General features: G+C 59.5%; 2 protein-coding genes across 40 annotated transcripts in view; one reads left to right on the forward strand and one right to left on the reverse strand.

Annotated features, from left to right (window-relative positions):
* The first annotated feature begins 471 nt into the window (after nucleotides 1-471).
* On the forward strand, nucleotides 472-14,234 carry ENGASE (endo-beta-N-acetylglucosaminidase). Of its 9 annotated transcripts, XM_054670213.2 has the most exons (15): nucleotides 472-740; nucleotides 3,088-3,155; nucleotides 3,322-3,523; nucleotides 5,147-5,295; nucleotides 5,863-6,020; nucleotides 6,581-6,729; nucleotides 7,546-7,711; nucleotides 8,333-8,521; nucleotides 8,665-8,768; nucleotides 9,127-9,235; nucleotides 9,406-9,596; nucleotides 10,183-10,331; nucleotides 10,881-10,989; nucleotides 11,267-11,381; nucleotides 11,580-14,234. In XM_054670213.2, the coding sequence occupies exons 1-15, from the start codon at nucleotides 595-597 to the stop codon at nucleotides 11,994-11,996; spliced, it is 2,421 nt and encodes an 806-aa protein (XP_054526188.1). In that variant the 5' UTR covers nucleotides 472-594; the 3' UTR covers nucleotides 11,997-14,234. The 9 variants fall into 9 exon arrangements, 7 of the variants coding, with proteins under 7 accessions (XP_054526188.1, XP_054526187.1, XP_001159278.1 ...); XR_675536.5 differs by lacking the exon at nucleotides 8,333-8,521 and having other exon boundaries at nucleotides 473-740; nucleotides 11,267-13,730; nucleotides 13,775-14,234; XM_001159278.7 differs by lacking the exon at nucleotides 8,333-8,521 and having other exon boundaries at nucleotides 473-740.
* Nucleotides 14,235-14,975: 741 nt separating this feature from the next.
* Nucleotides 14,976-24,956, reverse strand: part of RBFOX3 (RNA binding fox-1 homolog 3) — a 526,282-nt gene continuing 516,301 nt past the window's right edge. For 11 of the 31 annotated variants that reach the window (XM_063799974.1, XM_063799973.1, XM_063799968.1 and 8 more), the window contains 6 exons: nucleotides 23,290-23,343; nucleotides 22,900-23,032; nucleotides 22,265-22,445; nucleotides 21,125-21,186; nucleotides 20,070-20,148; nucleotides 14,976-18,278 (listed from right to left, as the gene is read on the reverse strand). In XM_063799974.1, coding sequence (XP_063656044.1) covers nucleotides 18,234-18,278; nucleotides 20,070-20,148; nucleotides 21,125-21,186; nucleotides 22,265-22,445; nucleotides 22,900-23,032; nucleotides 23,290-23,343 — 554 coding nt within the window. In that variant the 3' untranslated portion in view covers nucleotides 14,976-18,233. The remainder of the gene's footprint in view (nucleotides 18,279-20,069; nucleotides 20,149-21,124; nucleotides 21,187-22,264; nucleotides 22,446-22,899; nucleotides 23,033-23,289; nucleotides 23,344-24,956) is intronic. The other 20 variants (XM_063799989.1, XM_063799987.1, XM_063799986.1 and 17 more) reach the window with 3 other exon arrangements.

Raw genomic sequence — 24,956 nt, forward strand, 5'->3', positions numbered from 1 at the left:
TAAGTAGAGACGGGGTTTCACTATGTTGGCCAGGGTAGTCTCGAACTCCTGACTTCAGGTGATCCGCCCGCCTCGGCCTCCCAAAGTGCTGGGATCGCAGACGTGAGTCACCGCGCCCGGTCTGAAAATTATCTTTTAACAGGGGTTAGCTGCATGAGTTAAAATCTCATTGCCACCATTTGCTGACTTTGTGCCCTCTGGGAGATTGCTTAATCTCTCTGGGATAAACCTCGGTTTGCTTGAAAAAGGAAGCTGGTGAGGCTAAAGAGAGAACTCTAAGATTGGGGCGTTCCGAAGCCTTCTAGAGCCTTCTAGCACCCTGGACTCATAGCCAATGATGGGCAACAACAAGAACGACGACGAACCCTGGGCTCGGAACTCGCCCAGGCCCCGCCCCTCACAGCCCCGCCCCGTCCTCGGCCCCGCCCCCGGCCTGTCGCCGCAACAAAGTCCCCGCCGCGCGGCCGCTGGCCGGGAGTCGGCTCGGAGTCCTGTCCCAGCGCGGCGTCAGCGCTGCGCACTTCCCATTGGCCGAGCGCGGCGCGGGGGCGGGCCCGGGCCTGCGATTGGCTCTCGGCGGGCGCGGACAGTGTCATGGAGGCCGCGGCGGTGACGGTCACCCGGTCGGCTACACGGCGGCGGCGGCGGCAGCTGCAGGGGCTGGCGGCCCCGGAGGCGCGGACGCAGGAGGAGCAGGAGGATCAGGAGCCGCGGCCGCGGCGGCGGCGGCCGGGAAGGAGGTGGGGCTGCGGGGCCCGCGTGACCCCCGATCCGCGGGGCTGAGAGTCCGTGGCCCCGGGGCCCGAGGTTTCCCGGCACGGGCGCGCCGAGGGGCGGGGGGCCGGCGCCTGTGTCCGCTCCGTGCACAGTAAGGGACAGAGGGTGGCAGCGCCCCTCCGCCCCGGCCCGCCCCGCCGTCCTCGCGCCACTGCCGGGCAGCGGCCTCCGGCCCCCGTGCGTGACCCCTGCCTATCTCAGAAATACGGGTGCAAACCCGAGTGGCCGCGGGGCCCAGCGGGAATCCCGACGCCCCGGCCAGACCCCTGCTTCCCACGTCGCTGGTCTATGCGGAAGATCCCGGCGGCGGTGCTCATGCCTGGCTCAGTGGATGCCGGCTGGTGGAAGGGGTGGCCTTCTGTAGGGGTGACACTAGAACTGAGTCTTTGGGGAGGAGGAAGCCTTCAGTAGGTGGAGAATAGGGAGTATGGTATCCAACTGGCGGGGAACAGAAAGGGCCAAAGCACAGAGACAGAAAGGGACGAACATGCACCTCTGGGCTGGGCTTCCTTCCTTTGGGGGGCACCTGCCCACCCAGTAAACCCCCGCTCAGTAGGTTGCAGGGGGAAAAGTTAGGAGCACAGACATGGCTTCCGGAAACAGCAGCCGTAGCTTTGTTTCTAAACCCAAAGCAGTGAGACTGCTGAGCATTTCAGACCTCATGAAGATGGGATGGAGGCTGGCTGCTGGGAAAGATATTTTTGGACAGGAGGAATGTAGAGATGGCTCTTTCCCTCCTAGTGGAGGAATGACAGGTGACAAAGGTGACCTGGTGTGGGATTGTTCTGAGAAGGTCTGGGAGGGGGTGGCTGAAGTATAATAAGGACATCAACAAGGAAGGGGGCTTCGGAAAAGGAAGGTGGAGAGGAACAACTGCGGCGTCTCTGCTTGAATCCGTCCCCCACCCTTGCAGTTCTCAGGGTCTCCCAATGTCATTCTGGAGGCCCTGGGTCAGTGTTTGGTGGTGGCAGATGCTACAGAGGACTCTTTGCAACAGGCCTCTGAATGGCAGTGGAGTGATGGCAGATGACAACTCAGTGAACAAAGAAGTGGCCTCGGGCGTTGGTAGATTTAGGGAATCTCAACGTTGGTGCCATGGCCTCTAAATAGCCACTGCAGTGTCTTCTTACTGCTCCTAAAATAATAATGATTTTTTAGGCCAGGCATGGTGGCTTATGCCTGTAATCTCAGCACTTGGGAGGCTGAGGCGTGTGATCACCTGAGTTCGGGAGTTTGAGACCAGCCTGGCCAACATGGTGAAACTCAGTCTCTACTAAAAGTACAAAATTAGTCAGGTGTGGTGGCAGATGCCTGTAATCCCAGCTACTTGGGAAGCTGAGGCAGGAGACTCACTTGAACCCAGGAACTGGAGGTTGCAGTGAGCTGAGATTTCACCACCTTACTCCAGCCTGGGTGACAGAGCGAGACTCTGTCTCAATTAATCAATCAATTTTTAAAAGAAAGTGGTTTGAGATGTATTTAGGAGCTTTCCATGTTAATGTACCGAAGGAACGAAGGAACTCTTTCTCCCTGTAACATACATCCATGAACAGCGCGGAAGGCACTTAGGGAAGTGTGGCCTATAGAGGAAGCCTGGCCTCTGCTCTCTTAGGACCTGAAACTTTCTGGTACTTTGGGTATTTGGATATTGTCCTTGGCCATAGAAAATCCTGGGGACCCTGTGAAGTATTTATGTCTGGTCTTTGGAGTGTGGTATTGGGGTGGCTGCTTTAGAGGGTAAGGTTTATTCTATTTATTTATTTTTTTTTTTGAGATGGAGTCTCGTTCTGTTGCCCAAGTTGGAGTGTAGTGGCACAGTCCCGGCTCACTGCAAACTTCGCCTCCCAGGTTCAAGTGATTCTCCCTGCCTCAGCCTCCCAAAGTGCTGGGATTACAGGCGTGCGCCACCATGCCCAGCTAATTTTTGTATTAGTAGAGACGGGGTTTTGCCATGTTGGCCAGGCTGGTCTTGAACTCCTGACCTCAGGTGATCCGCCTGCCCTGGCTTCCCAAAGTGTTGGGATTACAGGCGTGAGCCACTGCGTCTGGCCTAGGGTAAGGTTTATTCTTAGGAGTAATCATTGGTACGTGTGTCCATGTGGAAGCCAAGCCCTGGTTGCTAATACAGGTAAAACCTTAGGATTATCACAGGGCACTTCCTTGCTTTATACAATGTTTCTATAGTTAATATTAAACAACATAAGGCAGAGAATATCTCTCTGTGTTTAGATGAAACTGGTCCATTTGCTTCTAAGTGTTCTTACCTATTTATGTTTTTATTTATAAATGTACGACTCCCTCTTTGCTTAGCATCAGAGATGGTGAAGAAGAGACAGTCTTTCGAGAGGTGGTCAGTTTTTCCCCGGACCCCCTGCCAGGTGAGGAGACAGAGGCTCTGAATACCGACTCCACCTTCACACCTGGGGCTTTGGGGCAGGTCAGCCCCCGCCCCCTCTCATGTTCCTTCTCTGTTATTGTTAAAGTATTTCGATTAATCCTATAATAGTTTCCATTAATTGCTCAATGTTTCTGTCCTCGGACCAGTTAGATATTATGACAAGGACACCACCAAACCTATCAGCTTTTACTTGTCTTCGCTGGAGGAGCTCTTGGCGTGGAAGCCCCGCTTGGAGGATGGCTTTAATGTGGCCCTGGAGCCCCTGGCGTGTCGCCAGCCCCCTCTGAGCAGCCAGAGGCCCCGGACTTTGTTGTGTCATGACATGATGGGCGGGTACCTGGACGACAGGTGAGGACCTGGCCTTACATTGATGTTGCTTACATTGTTCTCCTTTGCTGGGGTGGGGGCTGGAGGGGCGGGAGAGAGTGCCATGTGTAGAAAGAGCACTGGGCGGGCAGTCAGGAGACGGGCATTGGAGGGATGGCACTAACTGCGAGAAGAAGGCAGGCCCCAGTGTTTCATCTGTAAAAAGGGAAGACTGGGCTGGGCTTGGTGGCTCACACCTATAATCCCGGCACTTTGGGAGGTCAAGGCAGGTGGGTCACCTGACCTCAGGAGTTTGAGACCAGCCTGGCCAACATGGCGAAACTCTGCCCCTACTAAAAATAGAAAAATTAGCCAGGCATGGTGGCAGGTGCCTGTAATCCCAGCTACTTAGGGGGCTAATGCAGGAGAATCGCTTGAACCAGGGAGGCAGAGATTGCAGTGAGCCAAGATTGCACTACTGCACTCCAGCCTGGGCAACAGAGGGAGACTCTGTCTCAAAAAAAAAAAAATAAAAAAAGGAAGGTTGGATTAGGCAGTGTCTTATGTCCCTTTCAGCTCTAGAATCATTTGACTCCTTGAACCTCCTCAACTTGAAGGCTGGTAGTAGATGGGAGGGGGCACAGCAGGCAGGGGGTCCTCTTCAGCTGCCTGTCCGCAGCCTCACCCCCTCACTTGGTTTGGTGTTCGTCACCTTCTTCCCGTAAGCTCTGATCCTGTTCTGGGTCGCTGGGCTCTGGCTTTCATGCACAGAGATGTTACATGCCCCACCCACCCCAGCTGCAGACGTCCCATCCAAAGTTGCCGTGGAGTCCACGTGGCGCTTTTAAATGTCCATAAAACAATCTTGGACCCTGTGATTGATGGGAAGGCTTGAGTCAGAGCCAACCATCAAGGTAGAGACAGAAGCAGGTGATGAAACCTTGGGCGCAGCTCACAGGGCTGTCAACCCCGACCTTCGAGTTCCGGGAGACTCTGTTCTGAGGGACTGCCTACCCCTCCACATAGAGTGGGAAGCCAGAGACGGGACTTTGACACGAGACTTCCTGCTTCCCCTCCTTTCTCTCCCTTGTTCATTGGCTCACAGGGGGTAGCAGTGCTCGGTCCATTAGATGCAATGGCAGATGCCTGATGCTCCGGTCAGAGCACTCTGCCTGTGGCTACAGGAGTGGCAGCTGGTTCCTGCCTCTCTCCCTGCCTGCACCTTGCCTGGACACAGCAGGCTTCCAGGGAGTCTTGACTGAATGGAACTAAAGAGAAACCTTTGGGGACACCCTGCGGTCTCCGTGTCCTTATTCTGCTTCCTGGGACCTGACTCTGTTTCTTTTTTCCTGTATTTTGAGACAGGGTCTTACTCTGTCACCCAGGCTGGAGTACAGTGGTACAATCTGGGCTCTCTCCAGCCTTGACCTCCCAGGCTCAAGCGACTCTCCCACTTCAGCCTCCCAAGTAGCTGGGACTACAGGTGTGCACCACCACACCTGGCTAATTTTTCCAGTTTTTGGGGGGAGAGATGGGGTTTTGCCATGTTGCCCAGGCTGGTCTTAAACTCCTGGGCTCAAGTGATCCGCCTGCCTTGGCCTGCCAAAGTGCTGGGAATAAAGGCATGAGCTGCCGTGGCCAGCCCTTTTCTGTTTCTTTCCCCAGGTTCATTCAGGGCTCGGTGGTGCAGACTCCCTATGCTTTCTACCACTGGCAGTGCATCGACGTCTTTGTGTACTTCAGCCACCACACCGTCACCATCCCCCCGGTGGGCTGGACCAACACTGCCCACAGGCATGGGGTCTGCGTGCTGGGTAAGAGCCAAGGACTCACCTCTGTGTCAGCCAGACTCCTCAGCTCACCAGCCAGGGGACCCCGTGATTAGGAGGCACGGGCTTTGCCTGCTTCTCAGTGCCCAGAGCCCCTCGCTGGGGGCCGCCTTGGTCGGTCAGGACAGGCATCTGCAGGCTTTTTCTGGAAAGGACCAGATAGTATTTTCAGCATTTCAGACCACTGGGTCACTGTGGTGATTGTTGGAGTGATGGCAGGTACACAAATAGGCAGGGCCGTGTTCCAGTAAAATTGCATTTTACAAACACAGGTAGTAGTGGGCATCGGCCCAAGGGCCACGGTTTGCCGATTCCTGGGTCAGAACAGTGCTTCTCAGCTTTAGCCTCAATCCCAATCGTTGATGGGCTTCCGTCACCAGGACTGCTGGTCCGCACTGGCAGTGTCTGATTCACGGGATATATGGGGATTTGAATGTCTACCAAGTGGTCAGGTGATACTGAAGCTGCTGGTTCGAGAACCTCGCTTTGAAAACTGTGGGTGGAGGGAAAGTGATTCCCGTGGCTGACCTTGTTTCTCTCCTATCCTCACAGGGACTTTCATCACGGAGTGGAATGAAGGGGGAAGGCTCTGTGAAGCCTTCCTGGCCGGGGATGAGCGCTCGTACCAGGCAGTGGCTGACCGGCTGGTCCAGATCACTCAGTTTTTTCGTTTTGATGGCTGGCTGATCAACATCGAGAACTCTCTGAGTGTGAGTGCCCAGCCCTCACCCACCTCCCCGCCCCTTGCTGTGTTGCCGCCCACCTCTACCTCTTTCCTTCCTTGGCCTCACCTCGCCCCACGCCTGGGCTGCAGGTTGCAGCAGTAAGAGCCACTTCTCGCCTCCCAGGCAGTGCCAACTCTGAAATCTTAGTTACACGCAGTGAGACAGAATCTCCTCCGACTGTTTCCAGCAAGCGTGCTTGGCCGGCTCTCACATTTCCCGCCCCTGCCTGTGAGCACACCTTTCCTTTTCCGCGCTCTGCTCTGGGCTGGGGGTGTGGCTTCCTTCTCAGGGCATCCTCCCCTTTCGGTGCACTCTGTCTTTTCCTGACTTCTGCGTTCATGTCCTTCTTGCCGCAATAAGAAAGGACGGTCGTCTGTTTCGCTGGACTCCACTTTCGGGGCTGTGGCGGGGAGGGCCTTTCAGAACTGCAGCTTCACCTGTGGGTCTGTTTGCTCTGCATCCCCCTGTCTGTCCAGCGCTGGATACTTCTCATGATAGATGGATCTGGGGCTCACTGGGGCTCTCACCTTGTTCTTCTCTTTCAGCTGGCCGCTGTGGGGAACATGCCTCCTTTCCTGCGGTACCTCACCACACAGCTGCACCGGCAGGTCCCAGGGGGCCTGGTGCTCTGGTATGACAGTGTGGTGCAAAGTGGGCAGCTCAAATGGCAAGACGAACTCAACCAGCACAACAGGTGAGCCTGCAGACAGGCGCTGTGAGGGGGCAGGTGCCGTGGGGGGGGAGGGGGAATGCGAGGGGTGGGTGCCGCAAGGGGCGGGCGCAGTCTTCCTCATGGAGGTGATGCATATATGACTGCATTGGGTAAAAAGAGGGAGAAGGTAGGCTGGGCGCAGTGGCTCATGTCTGTAATCCCAGCACTTTGGGACGCCGAGGTGGGCAGATCAAGAGGTCAGGAGGTTGAGACCATCCTGGCTAACACGGTGAAACTCCGTCTCTACTGAAAATACAAAAAATTAGCTGGGCATGGTGGCGGGCACCTGTAGCCCCAGCTACTCGGGAGGCTGAGGCAGGAGAATGGCGTGAACCTGGGAGGCGGAGCTTGCAGTGAGCCAAGATCGTGCCACTGCACTCCAGCCTGAGCGACAGAGCGAGACTCTGTCTCAAAAAGGCAGAGTTCTCTTAACATCCTGAGCCTCAGCAGACACCATGGATGCTGGGCGAGGGTTTCAGGTCACCATCTGGGCTGCTCGCTGCCCCTGGGGAACAGGCCGTATCCTAGGTCCTGGAGGCAGCTCCCAGCCCGTGAGTTGCAGGTGCCTCTGAGCTCTAGGAGGGGAAAGGCTGAGATTGTGCAGGTGGAGGGGGTGGCCCTGTCCCTCTGGGCTCTAGGAGGGGAAAGGCTGAGGCTGTGTGGGGTGGGGTAGGGTGGGGTGGGGTGGGCCCGTCCCTCTGAGTACTAGGAGGGGAAAGGCTGAGACTGCAGGGTTGGTGGGGGGTGGCCCCATCCTTCTGGGCCTGGGCCTCACAGCAGGTCCTTGTTGCTTCTCAGGGTCTTCTTTGATTCCTGTGACGGCTTCTTCACTAACTATAACTGGCGGGAGGAGCACTTGGAGCGGATGCTGGGGCAGGCTGGGGAGCGCCGGGCTGATGTGTACGTGGGCGTGGATGTGTTTGCTCGGGGGAACGTGGTCGGAGGCCGATTCGACACAGACAAGGTGGGTGGTGGCTTTCGTCCAAGGGCCAGCGGCCCAGTGCCTCCCCTGGGACCTCATTTCCTCATGGACCTTCCATTCCCATCTGCACCTCAAAGGAATGATAGCAGCTGTTCTTCCCAGAGTGGGGATCCCGTGGCACTGAGAAACAGGTGTCCTGCCCCGGCCAAGCTATGTCCCCCCTGAAACCCCTTTCCCGGCTATTTCTACAATCAGATAATGTATTTTTGTGTGGGTGTTACCAGACAGAGGCGCACTGTTCCCCCGCTGTCCGGTCCTCGGCAGGCCTGGGCCTCCTGTCCCAGCTGCGTTCCTTGATCTTCCCTGCAAGGGAAGCCTGCGGGGACGCACAGGGGCCTGCAGCGCCTCTCACTGCGGCTCAGGGGTGAGGACGGGGGAGGTGCCCAGGGTTTGGGGATCGGTAGGTGTCATGACGAGGGAGCATTTTCTGGCAAGGCAGGTCACACCAGCACGGAGGAAGGAGCGGGGCCAGGCCGGTGCCCCTGGCGTGGGATGCGCAGGGCTCTGCCTGCCTCTGGTCTATCAGTCCTGCCCCTTCCCAGAGCCCCAGGGATATTCTCAGCCCTTAATTTAGCTTTAAATGAGTAAATTCAATAACTAAAGAGCCTCTTTACTGCCCGTGATTCTGATAATCGAATGAGAGGTGTGCCAGAGGACAATGGGACCGCGCGGCCACAGCCAGTTAGGGCCCAGCTCCTGCCCCCCTGCCCTTGCAGCAGCGCTGACCGCTTCTCCCGCGCCCTCTTCTGGCGGGCTTGTGGAACGATGGGGGTGATGCCCAGCAGCCCCCAGGTGCAGCTAGGAGGGAGGGGTTGGACAGCTTCCCCCTCCCGTTTCTGAGCTGCCCTGAGAGCCCCAACCCCACGTCACTGGCGTCCAGGAGCCTGTCTGGACTCTGGTCCTGATGTGCCCAGCGTCTCCCTCTGTCTCTTCAGTCGTTGGAGCTGATCCGAAAGCATGGCTTCTCCGTGGCTTTGTTTGCCCCCGGCTGGGTGTATGAGTGTCTGGAGAAGAAGGATTTCTTCCAGAACCAGGACAAGTGAGTCCTGCTGTCCTGGGTGCTTAGTGCAGGCTGATGGGAGGGAGGGGTTTCTGGTGTCTCTGATAGGACACGTTTGTGCTCTTTAGTGACCCTTCCTATGGGGGGGTGGTTAAGGGAGGATGACAGGGGAGGAAGCCAGCACCCTGGCTGCTTCCGGGCAGGGACCAAACCCAGCGGCCGCTTCCTGCAGACTCGTGTTTGCAGCGTATCTGTAGACGGGGAGGCTGCAGTCCTCCCGGAAGTCCTGTCTTGGAGGGTGCAGGAGAGCCTCGAGTTTCCACCAGCAAGTTTGAGGGACACTGAGAGGCTCCCTCCCTTCCTCCGGACCGAGCTGTTGCCCCCATGTCTCTGGCAGGTTCTGGGGCCGGCTGGAGCGTTATCTGCCCACACATAGCATCTGCTCCTTGCCTTTCGTCACGTCCTTCTGCCTGGGCATGGGTGCACGGAGGGTCTGCTATGGCCAGGTGGGTGGGTGTCTTCCCTCCGTGTCTGTCCTCTGGCCTCAGCTGGGACAGGTGGGAGGAGCCTGGGACTTGCCAGCAGGCACGGTGGTGGTCTTACCCTTCCCTGCCGCTCCGGGCACCCCTGCTCTGTTGGCCTCTGCTGAGTGCCCCTGTTCTGCCCTTTTCTTCAGGAAGAGGCGGTGGGGCCCTGGTACCACCTGAGCGCCCAGGAGATCCAGCCCTTGTTTGGAGAACACAGGCTGGGAGGGGATGGCCGGGGCTGGGTGAGGACGCACTGCTGCCTGGAGGATGCCTGGCATGGAGGCAGCTCCCTGCTCGTCCGGGGTGTGATCCCACCGGAGGTTGGAAATGTGGCTGTGAGGTGGGTGAGTGACGGAGGACGGTGGGCTCACCAGCTTCTCCCATCACACGTGGTGGCCATGGAACTGGACAGATGGGGCAGTGGAGGCCAGAACAAGGACAGAGGACAGACTCAGATGGGTTTTTAAAAATTGTGGTCAAAAATGCATTAACATGAAATTCACCATCTTAACCCTGTTGAAGTGAACAGTACAGGAGTGTTAACTCTGCGTACGTTGCTACGTGACAGATCCCTAGAACTGTGTCATCTTGTAGGACTGGACTCTCCCCATTGCACATTAGCCCCCCATCCTCCCCCAGCCCCCCAAAGCCACCCCTTTACTCTGCATCTGTGAGTTTGGATACTTTAGATGCCCCATATGAGGGAATCCCATATGGTATTTCAGAACTGAGATGTTTCAGCCCACAAAAGAATCTGGCCTTGGGGGAGGACTTGTCCCCTGGCTACGGACAGGACCACGATGTGGGAGCATTTGGCACCCAGGCCCTCTGTTCCTGGAGGGAGGGGCTGGTGGACGCGATTTGGAGCTGGCTTCGATTTCTCAGTGGTCTCTCCACGGCACTCATCACAGGACCTTTTTCCCCAGGTTATTTTCCCTGCAGGCCCCAGTGCCACCCAAGATTTACCTGTCCATGGTGTATAAGCTTGAGGGGCCCACGGACGTCACAGTTGCTTTGGAGCTGACCACAGGGGATGCCGGCAGCTGCCACATCGGTGGCATCTCAGTGTTGAACGGTGAGGTAATGGGGCCCAGGCCTGCCTCTGCCCAGGGCGGAGAGCTCAGGGAAGAGAAGTGTGGAGAGGCTCCTGGGGTGTGGGGAGGAGCTGGTGTGGACAGTGGGGGGGTAAATCCTGCCTTTGCTGGAGTCAGGGCAGCTTGTGGTCAAGGCCTGGACAGGGAGGATTCACTTCTCAGCCACAACCTCTGTCCTGTGTCCTCGTCGGGCAGCTGAGGCTCCTATGCAGGGTGGACATGGGCCCCTCCCAGAGACCTGAGCTGCACACAGCTTTGCTGCTGGCCGTGGCGTGGAGAGGGGCGAGTAAATGGGGTGGGGGAGACGGCAGGCTGGAGGACGCCAGGACGAGTGAGAGCGTGGCTGACCCCAGACATGCATTTCTTTCACCGAGCTCCTCCGGAGCCCTTGCTGGTTGCTTCTTGGGACCTGCAAGCATCTGGCCGAATCAGGCAGTCTTCTCTGGACTCCTGGGGCGCCCTTGGTGGTCCTTCTCAGTGCCTTTTCCTTTGAGATTCTCCTTTTTCAAGTTCTGTGTCTCCTTCTGCAGCAGAAACAAGCTCAAGACACAGCCTCCGACCCCTCCGGGTGCCCCCCACCAAGCTGGCCAGATGGGTGGGCCGCTGCGGCCGGCAGCTGAGTGGGGGCTGGGTCCAGCAGTAAGTCCCTCTGCTTCTTCACGTCCTTCTCCCTCACTCAAGTCTCTGTTGGGAAACCCCAGAGCTGGAGGGATGGAGGGGCCCTGGGCTGGCCCCCAGGTTTTGGGCAGCTCTGAGACAGAAGCCCAGGACAGCTGCTGGGAGCCCTGCTGTCGGCCTGGGGTCCCCCATGACCCTGGGATGCATCTCCCTTCTGCTGTGGCTTGGGGCCTCTGGACGGCTCACCCTGGAGCCTCTGGGCTGAGCCCGGCCAGTGATCAGCCCTTTCGCCCCGTAGCTGCTACGAGGTGAGCCTGCGTGGGTGCCTGCTGCTAGACCTCCTCGTTTGCTTCTCACGGCCGCCGGGTAGTCGGGAGGAGGAGAGTTTCACCTGTCGGCTTGGAGAGATCCAGGTGATGCTTCCCAGAGGGGCTCGGGCTGGGCTGGCTGTTTGTCCAGCTGGAGTGGGGGTGGAGGCCGCCCCAGGCCGCCCCCTTCTTGGGTTCAGCGGGGAACTGGGGTGGAGGAGTCAGGGAGGGGAAATGTGTGCGTGGGGGCACCCTCTCCCCGCCCCCGGGCGTCCAGCCGTGCTGAGCCTTCTCTCCTGCCAGGTGGTGGACGCTGCCAGCCTGCTGGCCCCTCTGCCCCAGGTGCAGGCCGTCACCATCTCTCACATCCGCTGGCAGCCATCCGCTTCTGAGCGGGAGGGGCCCCCTGCTCTGCTCCAGCTCAGCTGCACCCTGCACTGGTCCTTCCTCCTCTCACAAGTCCGTTGCTTCCGAATCCACTGCTGGGGAGGGATGAGTGATGACTCTCCGGGCAGGGAGCTGCCGAGGCCAGAGATGCCCATGTTCCTGGGGTTGGCTTTTGCCACCCAGTACCGGATAGTGGACCTGCTGGTGGAAGCCGCCGGGCCCGGCCAGGATCGTCGCATGGAATTTCTGGTGGAGCCTGTCCCCAAGGAAGGGTTCCGGGTACCTCAGGCCGAGTGGGGCAGGGCAGTTCTGCTTTATTCAGCCCCCGCATGAGTGGATGCTAAGGCCGGGTGGTCTCCTGGCCTCGGGCTGAGGCCTCTTCCCGGCTGTCTGCCCCTGGCCTGCGCTGGACCTGCTAAGTGCCCACAGTGGCAGCGAGGTCCCGGTCCCGGGGCTGGGGTGGGAGACCCCGGGCTGAGTGCTGTGGCTTTCTGGTGGGGGGCGATGGAAACAGGAAACCAAGCAGTGGGATCGCAGCGTTGGTCACTGCGAGGCGAGTGGCGGGCTTTCTGTTTCTGCCTTGTCCCTCCCCACGGTACCTGGTTCCCAGGTGAAAATGAAAGGAGGGGAGAAGTTGAGAACAGAAAATTCCATAAAGGATATTTCCTAATAGGCTGCAAGATGCTGATGCTGAGAATGATGATTTTCTTTCCTGCAGATGAAACTATTAGAAAGGGTCTTAGATCGTGGCAGGTTGGCTTTGGAGCAGGTGCCGAGACATTTCTGAGCATGAGGACGAGCTACAGCAGCTCCTGGGGTGGGGCTGCCTGCGGGATGGCGGGAGAGGATGCCCTGGAGAACCGTCCTCCCAGTGTGGAAGGCCCTTTTCCCTGAGGAGTGGGCATTCTGGGCCAGCCGGCGCTGGCTTCGTGCCTCCACGTGGGCCAGCCCCAGCTGCTCCGTGTTTCCTGGCGTTGGCAATTTACTGTGCTGCTGAGTGTGAGGTCATCTCCGGAGCGTTTTCAGCAGCCCCTGGCTCTGCTGCGTCTCTTCCGGGCTGTGGGCATGCAGGGAAGTGGCTCTGAGGCAGTCTGCGCTGTGGCCCTGCCTCTGCCCAGCGAGAGGCCGTGGGCTCTGGACAAGCTGCCCTTCAGGCTGGGGTAGCAGGTCAGTCCAGGCAGGAAGCAGCACCTGCCCCCCGCGCCAGCCCAGCCCCAGCCTGAGTGCAGGAGCTGCAGGACCTGCAGGGGCTTTTCCAGCTACTCTGTTCCTTCACGTCCTCCCTTCTCAGCCTCGTCCAAGCACTGGGAAGACCTCCAGGCTTACCCCTTGAGCAGCAGTCAGCACAGGTGCGTGGGGGCGTGAGGGAGGCAGGGTCTTCACCACAGGCGCCTTCCTCTGTCCTTCCTGCTCTTTCTTCTCTGCCCAGGCCTCTGCAGCTGCACAGCCTCTGCTACACCTGGGCTGCCTGGGAGGCTTCCTGGTGTGGTGTCTGGACCCCACGGCCTTGGGTCATCCTGCGGCTTGTCTGGGGTGGGGTCTGTTGTGGTCCTTCCACGGTGTCAGTGGCCTGAAGTCCCTCGCTTTTGGGGGGGGGTCTCTCACCCCCAGGCCACATAGGGCCAGTGGTAGGGGTTCCCTCTATGTCGGGCAGTGCTGAGGGCTGGGATGCTCTGTGACCCCAGCTGGAGCCCACACCTAAGGGCTGGCATCCACATCATTTCACCCTGCAGTGAGGGAAGAGGCCACCAGGTGGCAGCACAGCCACACCCGTTCCCACGTCAGAGGCGGGCAAGGCTGGGTGCTCAGCAGCCACTCTGAGCCGGGGCTCCTTCCAGGAGCTGAAATCCACCTGTCTCCATCTTCCTTGCCTGCCTGGGTACTCATGCCAAGCAGAGACTGGGATTAGGGGTTCTGTGCTCTTGCCTAATTAGGAACATTCTTCCATGTCTCTTGTGTGGTCCCAGAAGGAGAAGTGAGTTTGCCAAGGATATGGGGCAGGAGGCTCCCTCTGCTGACCCCCTGCAGCCTGGAGCTAGCCCGGGGACTGTCCTGGGTGGAGGGCAGGTGAACACAAGCTGCTGCCGGGGACTGTCCTGGGTGGACGGCAGGTGAACACAAGCGGCTGCCGCATGCAGCCACTCACTCGACTTTTTTTCAGCTGTGACCATTCCCGGGAGCTCTTTGAGCCTTTCTGTCTCATTTGGAACCAGGGGGAACCAGGAAGGGGCTCCTGGCCTCTCTGCAGCGGGGGTTGTGGGGGGCGCAGCATCCACGCCTTGCTGCCCTTCTTTCATGAAGTCTGTTTTTAAAGTGCTGGTTCCCCCGAATATTTTATGCAGAGGAGGGAAAATTTATAGTGGCAATTATTTTCTCACAGTCTGGTGAGCAGGCAATTAGGAGTAAGGGGGCCTAGTAGAGCGTGGCGTGTGGCAGAATTGCACCGCCCCGGCTCCCCAGCCCCACCGCCATGCAGGGCTCGCGTGCGGGAAAACTAATATGCCGGCGTTTAAGCCTGTGCCCCTCTGCTGGGTGTAACTGCTCTGAAATAAATGATCTGACATTGTGAAACGTTCAGTCGAGTCCTGGTGTGATGGGGCGCGGGCAGCACCAGCCCGGCCCTGGATGCTGGCTCCCTGTCCAGCCCCGGCCCCAGCCCCAGGCTTCTGAGCTCTGGGTTCAGGTTCTGCCACTCGTCTTCCCATCCCCCCCCTCAGCTGAGCCTTTGCAGCTGTGCTCTAGCTCCTACCCACCTTCCAGGAGGGGTGACTGGGGCTGGCGAAGTGGGTTTACCTTGAAGCAACATGGCTCCTTGTGGGCCCCAACAACTCAGGCTACACCAGGCGTGCAGAACTGGCTGGAGCACCAGCCATCTATGCCTCTGTGCCATGTCCCCCCACCCTCCCAGCTCCGTGCTCTTTCTTGCACTGGGTCGACCAAGCACTGCTCTGTGGTCACCAGTTCTAACCCTTCTGCTTCCTGGGGTGCATTCTGCTCTGAGGTCACGCTGTGTCCAGCACATGCTGTAACCAGGAAAGAAGGGACCAGGGCTGGCCTCGACCTGAGTCCGAGAGGCAGGCCAGGCAGCACAGATATGCCATGAGCTGCCACCCACCCAGCCTATCCTGGGGTGGAATGCAGAGGACCAGCCTGGACTTGAGGATTGGGACTGGAAAGTCTAGGGCCTTCTGACACCATTGCCACCTGGCTGTAGGCCAAGGCAGGGCTGCATCCCGTCCTGGCCCCCGTCCTGCACCCTGGGCCGCTATGCCCTCCACCCACCATGCCCGGGAGCTGCCAGAGCATACAGAGTTGTCCTGGTTTGAAGAAAGAAATCTTTATTAATAATCTTAATAATACTGTTAGTTTGAATGGTCACACCTTGGAAGCATACAGAATGGTAAGAAAGGAAGCCCGGGGCTCGGCTGCAGTCCTGGGGATCTGAGTCGGGGGGTTGAGCTGCTGCAAGAAAAGGGTCCGGAACAGCAGAGGGGACAGGGGGCTCTGTACAGAGGACAAAGCCGGAGGCAGGGCATGGGGCTATGTACAACGGGAATAGAAAAGGAGAATTCCATTTCAATAGCTTCAGTAGCTGATGCTGAATAGAAAGTGAGGTGTATTTTTAAATTTTTGACATTTCATGAGACAGTGGAGCCACGTTGGGAGCCTGTATTTTTTGCTGCTTCCCTACTTCAGTGCTCCCTGCCTCGCCAGGGGTTCCTCCCTGCCACCTGCTCTGCTCCTGCTCCTCCCACCGGGTAAGCCTGGCTGTCCTTGGTGCTGCTCCCGCCACCTGGACACCTGCCTTGGGAGCAGGGAAGGGGCCGGCCCAGGCTTCCCCATCCCTTGCCCTTCCCATGGGCCCCTGCTCTGGCTGTGCCCGTCCAGGCCCACAGCCACTGTGACTCCCAACCTCGCGATGCAGCCGGGCGCTGGCCCGTCCCTGGCCCTGGGCGCCCACGGTGGACTGGGCTCACAGGGGAGCGGCAGGGAGGGCTGGGTCCCAGCAGGCAGCACGAGGTCAGCCTTGGTGTACACAGGCCCCGGGCCTCCTCCAGAAAGGGAGAGATGGCCAGGAAGAGCAAGTAAGGCCTTGGCCTCAGGGCCCACTTGGCCACACTCGGAGGTGTGAGGAGTGGCTCCTGGCTGGCTGGGCTTCCCTCGTCCTCCCATGGAGCGCCCCTGAGTCCTGGAGCCACGTCAGCCCTTTCTGTTGGGAGCTGGCCCCGGGGCTACTGTTGGGCGGCTTCCTCGCCAGGCTGGGGGCACGGGCGGGACTGCCGGGCAGGAGGGAGGTGGGACGCAGGGGACGCGACACGAGGGTGACGGGGCCCAGCGGAGCCCCTGGGATGAAAGCTGCCCGCACCCCTCAGCCCCGCCGGCCCCCTGGCACAGCTGGCCACAAAGATCAAGTCTTGCTAGCAGCGCCTGCCTGCTCAGGCCCGGGCCTGCTCCGCCGCCGCTGGGCTCCACACTGCCTTGGGAGTTGGGGGCTGGGAAAGGAAGACTGGATGGAAAACAGAGCCCCCCCACGGGTCCCACAAGGGAGGCCCCTTCCCCTCCAACTCCCCCACTGCCTGAGACGGAGGGGCGTGTTCCCACTGTGCTGCCAGCCAGGACGCGGTGGGGCCGTCCTGTCCTGGGGCCGCTCCTCGGCGCCCCTGCCGGTGTGCTCCCTCGGTGCGGGCGTGTGGCCAGGACGCGGGACTTGGACTTGGTTGGATGCCTCTTGGTTTGGTTGGTTTTTTTTTTGTTGCTTGGATCTTAACATCTTTTTTTGTTTTTTTTTTTGTTTTGTGATTTTTTTTGTTTTTTTGTTTTTGCCCTTCATGGTCCGAGAAGGAAACGGTGGAAGGTTTCACTACAACAGAAACAGAAAGGCAGGACTTGCAGCTTCTCAGGGGGAGGCACAGCAGGTGTGAAGGCGACAGGACCGCGTGGCACGGGGCCCCTGGCCTAAAGTCCTGGCGCCGCCACACCTGCCTCCCAGGTTCCAGGACCCTCATCTTCCAGGGCTGAGTGTGGGTGGATCCCAGGATGGGGCCCAGGCAGCCCAGGATGGGAGGAGACACCTGGGGCCATGAGGAGGAGACAGAGCTGAGCAGGGCAGGGTGAGTGGAGAGGCTGGGCCAGCACAGGCTTCGAGGCGGCCTGGATGAGATGGCAGAAGGTGATGGTCTGGCCACGGGAGGTGGGGGAGCCGGGCCCCCCACGGCAAGGGCCTGGTGGGCGGCAGGACTTCAGCCCTCACTGGTGGGGAACCCACATCCTCCAGCTGGCCTTCCAGCCCCAGGAGCACAGCCGTGGCACACTCAGAACCTGAGGCTACTTTTCCCTGTCATGGAGGTGCAGATCTGTGTGCCCCAGGCCAGTGCCAGGAAAGGACTGTGCCTGTCTTGGCTGGCTTTTCCCAGGCAGGCCAGCAGCTGCCCACGGCTGTGCTCAAGTGAGGTCCCAGCCAGTGTCTCCCCAGAAGCGCCATGCACCGGGCTGGCCAGTCCCAGGGCTGAGGAAGGAGTGGCCCGCAGGCCACAGGGCCCTGCCTGCAGTCTCCCTAATGCAGGGAGGGGACTGACCTGGGGCTGACCGGCCTGCGCTCAGGGAAGGGCCTGAGCAAGGGTGCATTCTGCCCCTCATCAGCTCTCCTGCCTGCTGAGGACCCCTCCTTCCGGAACATACCCCAATAAAGACATTTTGGAGCTTGGGGACAGGGAAAGTAGGCTGTGCCTCCAGGACAACCCCCTTGCAAGGCCGGCCTGGCCTTGGCCCTGCGGTGCTAAGGGGCTCCCTGAGGAGCGACCAGGACGTGCCTTTCCACATTTCCACTTTCTGCGGCAGCAGTGCTAAGGAGTCGCAGAGACTGGCGTGACCACAGCAGTTTGCACACCACGCGACACGCTTGTGACTACATCGGCAAGAAATAGCGTCAATAAAATTTAATTAAAAATATTAGTTTCAGCTGAATGGGGCAAGGAGTGGCAGTGGCTACTCCTGTGGTTGGCTGGGTGAAGGCCTGCGGGAGCACCCTCAGGCCGGGGAGACCCACACTGGGTGCCTGGAGCCCCTCCCTCCCTGCGTCAGGGTGCTGGACACTAGGGCCGTGGCACGGGGCTGGTCGGGTGGCTTTGGGGGAGGCCCTGCCAGGCGTTTCTGTTGTTCTGTGCAGCCTGGGAGGCCAGGAAATGTGGCTCTTGCCCTCATAGGGTGCTACCGCTACTCCCAGGTTGGGGGCTGCCTGGTCTCCTGGCCCAGCCTGGACCCCACGGTGTGCATACCGTACCTGCAATGGCTTGGGTAGTACAACATCAACAAAGTCAAAATAGGAAATCACGGTTTCAGACATACAGGAAAAACCAGGGTCAAAGACACACACACCAGCACAGGTGGGGTGGGGAGACCAACTGGCTGGAGAGAAATATCTATAGATTTTAGAGTTGCAGGGGGCCAGCCGTGCGTGTCGCTGACCGGGAGGGGTGCACTGTCTTCTGGTGGCTGTGCCTGGTTTTGGGCTGTTGGGTTTGGTGTGTAATAGGCAGTCAGTGTGAATGCTGTTAGGGGCTGGGTCTCTTGCTAGTAGGGGGTGAAGCGGCTGTACCCTCCTCGGCAGAGGCTAGCCTGCAACATCAAAGATGAAAAACAGCCAATCAGTACCGTCTTTTGGAAGAGGGGAAAAAGCAAAAAGAAAAAAAAAGGAAAAACAAAAAGAGAAATAGCCAAGTCTCGATTTCTTTCCCCCTATATTCCTTGGGGAGAAAGGAGTTGGGTTGTCATGGCAACAGGAAGAGTAGGACCTGCCTCTGACATGGTGGTCTTGGGCCAGTGTGGGGTGCTCTGGGGTCATGGCCAACAGTGCTTCTAGGTCACAGCTTGAGTTATGTCTGGGTCACTTCTCTGGGCTCAGGCCTGGCCTCTCACTGTCCTTATGCAGAGGGGGGGGTCCCAGCTTGAGCCCCACCTCCTCGCACCCCAGCAGGGTGGCACAGGGCATCTTCAGAGCACCGAGGGGCCTCCTGGCAGGTTCCTGGGCCTTGGCTCAAGAGCCTGAGGCCACTGAAGCCGGCTACGCTGGGAGAGGCAAGCCTGCTGGGCATAGTGTCAGAGCCTTGCTCTCTCGGGGGGTCTCCGGGTCCTCCTGGGCCCACCTGAGGCCCAGCCCTGTCCTACTGGGGAGAGCGGGTCCTGGATGCTCCAGCTCTCCCATGTCCTGGGCTGCCTCCAGTCAGGGAAGGCTCTGAAGGGGCCTCCCACCCTCCCACCACCCAGTTTTGCCAGAAAAGAAGAACACAGCAAGTGCAAGAGAAGAAAAATTGGGGAAAAATAGAAAATCTTAAAAATAAAAAGTGAAAACACAAGAGGGAACCCTCCGTGCATTAATGAAAGCTTTTAGCTTGCAGCTGCACGGAGGGCCCAAGAGCCAGGGTGTCACACCTCCATCCGGGTGGGGCCGCACCAGACCCGCGCCTGTGGCTGCCCACAGCCACCACAGGCTGCTGGGGGTGTCTGAGGCTCGTTAAAAATTGAAAAAAAAAAAAATTGGAGGGAGTCATCAAAACCAAGAAAGATGGGAAAAATCCATATTGCCTCTGAACCTCCTCCCTCCTCACTCTCCCAAGATGTTTTCATCTTTGATGCTGGATGCCAAGCTAGCTAAAACCCGTGTTCACACCCCGGGGCTGGGGCCAGTGGGTACAGGAGGCAGGTGTCTGCTGGAAGCAGCTCTGGGTGCAGAGTGAGCTGGGCTGCACGTGTCAACAGCTGGCCCCACACACACACACACACACACACACACAGACACGCCACGCCGCGCACCTCCCTGCCCCGCCCCTTCCACCCCACAGCCTGAGGGAGGAGGCTGGGGCAGAGCAGGCACTGTTTCCCCAGGACCCCAGGAGCCCCCAGGAAGCCAGGAGCTAGGGCCTGGTGAGAAGCAACCGGTAACCCACACTCCCCTCCCGGATGTGAGGGGGCTGCAGCAGTGCGGGTGGGCCGTGGGTATGCGGTGTGGGCAGAAACAGCCCCGGGGCCTTGGGAGCCTCTACTGGGAAGGAGAGGCAGCCCTGGTTTGGTTTCTGAGGTTTTCCTGGTGTAAATGGGAATGGAGGGGCCTCAACAGGACTTTATTATAGTGAGGGAGCTCAGGGAAACGGATCAGGCACATTGGGGTGCTTTCCAGAGGACCAAATGGTATGGTGGGCTGACCAGCCATTCAACCTGCTTCCCCGCAACTGAGAGGGCGTGAGGGGCCAGCCCTCCCCTCATCCTAACTCACATCCAGGCCGTGGTCCTTCCAAAGTCTCCGGGACCAAGGCATTGGTCAGAGGGCTCGGCCTCTCCCCCAAGGGCCTCACCACCCATGCCCAGCTGTTAGGACTGGCACCCAGGGCTGGGCGGGCCTGGGCTCCTTACCATGGTTCCAATGCTGTAGGTCGCCGCGGGCCCGATGGTGTGATGGTACGGGTCGGCAGCTGCGTAGACTCTGCCGTAACTAGGGAAGAGCGTGGGAGGGGGAGTGGGAAGAGGGTGGGGGAGGGGGGCAGGTGAGGGGCAGCAACGGCCTCCCACCTCCTCCCAGACACTACATGGGCACCCTGTACCGAGGTCCCATCTGCAAGGCACCCTCCCCTCCTGCAAGGCCTACCCCTCCTTCTTGTTAAGAAGGAAGCTTCTGGAACACAACAGGCAACCCTCTCAATATGCCCACAGTGTGCTGACCCTGACCGGGGGCGGGGGGGGGGAGGGGGTGTGTTCCACTCAGTGCTACGTGGAGGGGGATGGTGTCCTCATGGAGCTTGTCTGCAGGGAAAACTTCCACCCCAAAAAGAATGTGGTAAATACTGGGGAGGGTTTCAAGAGAAGAGAGAGGGTCAACGGGGAGGGACCAGGAACACTGCTCCCAAGAATGTGACACTTGTGTCCCTCACGACTTTCCTTTCAGCAGTTTGTCTGTGCAGGGAACTCTCAGCTCCTTAGAGAGCAGAGCTGGGCCACGGCACCCCGTACACCACACTTCAGGGAGATGGAGCCGGGGCTGCCAGGAGGGAGGGGGTACAAGCGGTCCCCAGACCAGAGTGGTGGAGCTCAGCTACCAACAGGCCAGATGTCTGAGGGGAAAGGCACTAGGCTAGGTTGCTCCAGGAGGAAGCACTCAAGTGTCTGCCTCCAAGACAGACAGCCACTGTGGGCACGGGGCTTGCGGGGGGCGGTGGGGGGACTGGGAATCAGAGATGCGGTCTCCACCTGGGGTTTCCACAGCCTCCCCATGGGGTAAGCAGGAAGTGACTGAAGTCAGGGGCTCACTGGCTCAAGGGCCACACTCAGACCTGCTCCCCTGTCCCGACCCTACTCCCGCCAGGCCTGGAAGAGTGGGTTACGCCTCCTGCCTGTCTGGGCCCAGCTCCCCAGGGATCCTTGTCCATCTTCTCCCCACCCTGCTCCAGAACAGTGCTGGCCCCTGGCCTCACCTGTCGCTGTAGGCTGCCGCCGCTGCAGCGGGCTGAGCGTATCTGTAGGCTGCGTAGCCTCCCTGCAGGGTAAGTGGGAGGAGAGAGAGCAGAGGGACTTAGTGGGGCTCCCCAGGGAAAGGCTGAGTGGGGAGAGGAGACAGACCCTGTGCGGGTGGGGCCCTGGGAGGGACTGCAGACCTTCCCAGCCTCCCAGCCTTGGCTGGGTAAGGATTAGGTGGTGCCTGGCCTGGGCACCTAGTTCTGGTCTAACACAGGACCGAGGACTGCAGATGGCTAGGTGGCACAGTTCAGGGTGAGGCAGGTCTGCCTGTCCACTCCATTCATTCACTCATTCATTCACACATCCATCTGTGCACTCCACACACATTAGCGGGTACCCATGACTCATCTGGCTGGGTGCTAGGCCTTGGCAAAGAAGAGGTGCTCACAGACCTGCCACCAGGCCACTGAGGCCTGACTTGGATGCTGAGGGGCTGGGAGAACCCACAGTGACTCTGGATAGTGTCCTGGACACCAGGAAGGGTCAAGGGTAAAGGGCACAAGAGGACGTGAGCTCAGATGATGTCCTGGCCTCAAATGGGCAGGTAACTGAATTGTAGGCAGCTGCCCAGGACTGAAGGGTGGCTGGGTACATGGGGTGTGGCCGTCAGTGAGTCTGAGACAGAGGAAGCAGCACATGTGGCCCCATGAAGGGGGAGAAAGGCCACCAGACTCCATCAAGGGGGGTAGGCCCTGGAGCACAGGCACCCAGGGGCCCTGCCTCCTGGCCCCTCTTGCAGCCCGTGCTGTGGGTGCCTTAGGGGCTCACTCACTGACCGCAGCGTGGTTAGGGACGTGGCAGAGTCCCACTGCCCCCATTATATGAGGCCTTGCCCACAGGAAGATGGTTTCAGCTCACAGGGCTGCTGGGCGGCCCATTAACTGCTCCCTTGATGGGTCCCAACAACCAGACTGTGCCATGCTGGGATTCTCAGGGATGCCATACTCTGGGCAGACGTGGCACCCTCGCCCTCCTGGCTTCAAGGGTGGGATGGGATGGGATGGGAGGAGCGGGCAGTGAGAGAGGAGACGCCGACTTCTCATTGAGACCCACAGAACGCCTGATCCCACCCTCCCTCCCGGCGGGGCTACACTTACATAAATCTCAGCACCATAAAATCCATCCTGATACACGACCCTGGAAGCAAACGGACAAGAAAGTGGTGGGAACGCTGGAGAGGTGGGGTAGGCCGGCTCCGGTGTCTGCTGAGGAGGGAGGGGGCACGGTGCCAGCCCCGCCCATGGGACTGGCATTTTAACAAGCGTTTGCTCCAGTGCCCTGTTTTGGTATAACAATAGAGTAACACCCTTGCTGATCAGCTCCTTTCTCCCACAAACCCCGGGGCCCATAGCCCACCCGACCCCAGGCAGCTGTACCCCCCACCCTTTAGTGATGGAGGGCACCAGACCCCAGGGAATGGGAGCAGAGAGGGCTCAGAGAAGCCCCTCGCTGACCTCAAGAGTGGACAACGGCCCCATTAAAGCATCCAGACAAGGTTCTGGGGCTCTGAATGTCCCCCTAAATGCCAGTGACCTCCGCGATGCCCGCCGTGGTGGGGATGGGGGTGAAGATAATGGAGGCAGCTGCAGGGCTGAGTTCTGGGGCTCCCACGATCCCCCCCGCCAGGTCTGGAAAGGCTGCCTAGCCCCTCGCACTGCGCAGGGCCTCCCCATTTCCCTCCTCCCCGCCGTCCTACCCCCTCCTCCACGCCTCCCCCGGCCCAGGTACTCACGCTCCGTAAGTCGGGATGGGGGGTGGGGGTGGCGCTGCCCGAAATGTATTATACACGGCCCGGCCCCGGCCCCGAAGATGTGCGCCCCGGTAGGCAACGGCTGTGCCGGTGGTGGGGTAGGGGAACCCCGTCACTGCAGGAAACGGGGCCCGAGACACGTGTGAGAGGCACAAGGGGACCCACCTGGCACCCCCTCCCCGTACACCTAGCCCCCCGCGCACCTAGCCCCCAACCCCTCCCCAAGCCCCGCCCCCGGAGCTCTACTCAGTCAACACGGCGATGGGAGGGCGGGGACGGCCCACCTGGCCCCGCCCCTCATGCCCCGCCCCCAGAGCCCCACGGGGCCAAGTGGCTGGTCTCATCCCATCCCCGCCCCGCCCCAGCCTTTACCTGCATAGAATTCAGGCCCGTAGACTGCGCCGACCACTGGATTTAACTTCCAGCCTAAAACAAAGGCACAGAGACCTAGTCACTGCCTTCCCCGACCCTTTTCCCACCAAAACCTATGCCTGGGAACCCCAGCGACACCGGTGGAGCCCTTGGGAACATTCCCAGGGCGCCTCCCCGCGCCGGGCCCCCCTTTCCCACACTGCCCGGACAAGTGCTGAGTTCAAAACACCAGGGTCTACTCCTTCCTGACTCTTCTGCCTGGGGGTCTGCTAGGATTCTTTCCTAATTGTGATCCTCCTCAGCCTGCCCCTGAGCAACCCTCACCCCTGGGCGTCATCCCCCGAAGCCTGGGGTACCCACCTCCCAGAAGAGAACTGGAGAGGGAAAGTGGAACTTGTTATCTACCCCCCTGAGCACAGCTGGGATGAGGGTTTCTGGAGTCAGACTCAGCACAGCCCCACCATCCGAGCTCCAGGTGGCCAGAGGCTGCAGGAAAGGCACTTGGACTCTGCCCATAAGCTCTCCCCACTGCCTGCCAAAGTCCCCCTCCTGCTCCCTCTTCCCAGTGCTGAGTCCTGCTCTCACTTTCCTCCCGTGCTCATCTTCCCCCAGAGCGGCTGTCCGGGAGGGTGGCCTGGGAGCAGGTCGAGGAGGAAAGGGCATTTGGACTGGGAATGATAATAAGGATGGGCTGGTTTTCCTCAACACTGTGTGTGAGCCACACGGACTGTTCGAAACTCACGGGGTCCTCCCTGCCCAGTGAGCCATCACACCCTCCCCATTTTGCAGATGAAGAAACAGCCCTGGAGAGACACAGCAACCTCCCGTCAGCAGCTGGGGAGTGGCAGAGCCAGGGATCCCAGCCTGTAATTGGCATCCCAGCCTCTCCCTTCCTGCAGGTGGGCCAGTCTTCCTCTCCCGGGGGAACCCAGGAGCAGAGCAAAGACCTGCTCCACCTGGAGGCCTCTGCGGGGGACACCAGCTGCCTTGCAGTGGGCTCCAGCTCCAGGCATTCCGACAGGTTGGGCAGGAGGGCTTCTTGACGAGGCCCAGCCCCTTACCCCTCCTCAGTGTACCCAGGTCTTATCTCTACAGCATGCCCCGTGGGCCCGGCTCCTTGTCCCTTTGCACTGGGTGGGGAGGAACAGCAGGGACGAGAGCCCACTGGCCAGCTGGGGAGATACATCTGGAGAGGGTGGCAGTGGGCCCAGGCCATGTGTGAACCCCTGACCCAGATTCTAACAACCCCACTGCAGGGCAGGCAGACTGGAGGCAGTGAGGACGGAGGGTCGGGGTATGTTCCTCCCTCTGGCCAAGTCTTCACCCCACCCCGCATCCCCGGCCCACCATCACACAACCTTGTGTCTGGACGCCATTGCTGGGACTTTGGAATCTTCCAAAAAGATAAATCCCAGGTTAGGAAGGAAGAAACTTTTTTGGGGGGGTAGGGGGGCACAGTTTCTTGCTCTGTTGCCCAGGCTGGAGTGCAGTGGACGATCACGGCTCACTGCAGCCTCGACCTCCTGGGCTCAAGCGATCCTCCTACTTCAGCCTCCTGAGTAGCTTGGGCCACAGGTGCCTGCCACTACACCCACAGCTAATTTAAAAAACTATCTGTAGAGACAGGGTCTCCCTGTGTTGCTCAGGCTGGTCTTGAAGTCCTGGGC

Source organism: Pan troglodytes, chromosome 19, assembly GCF_028858775.2.
Source record: "Pan troglodytes isolate AG18354 chromosome 19, NHGRI_mPanTro3-v2.0_pri, whole genome shotgun sequence".
Classification (NCBI taxonomy): domain Eukaryota; kingdom Metazoa; phylum Chordata; class Mammalia; order Primates; family Hominidae; genus Pan; species Pan troglodytes.

Coding starts and splice junctions, on each gene's coding strand:
- ENGASE (XM_009433410.5), top strand. CDS start 595: ATGGAGGCCGCGGCGGTGACGGTCACCCGGTCGGCTACACGGCGGCGG. Junction 3,524..5,146: donor GGCGGGTACCTGGACGACAG/GTGAGGACCTGG, acceptor TTCTTTCCCCAG/GTTCATTCAGGGCTCGGTGG. Junction 6,021..6,580: donor ACATCGAGAACTCTCTGAGT/GTGAGTGCCCAG, acceptor CTTCTCTTTCAG/CTGGCCGCTGTGGGGAACAT.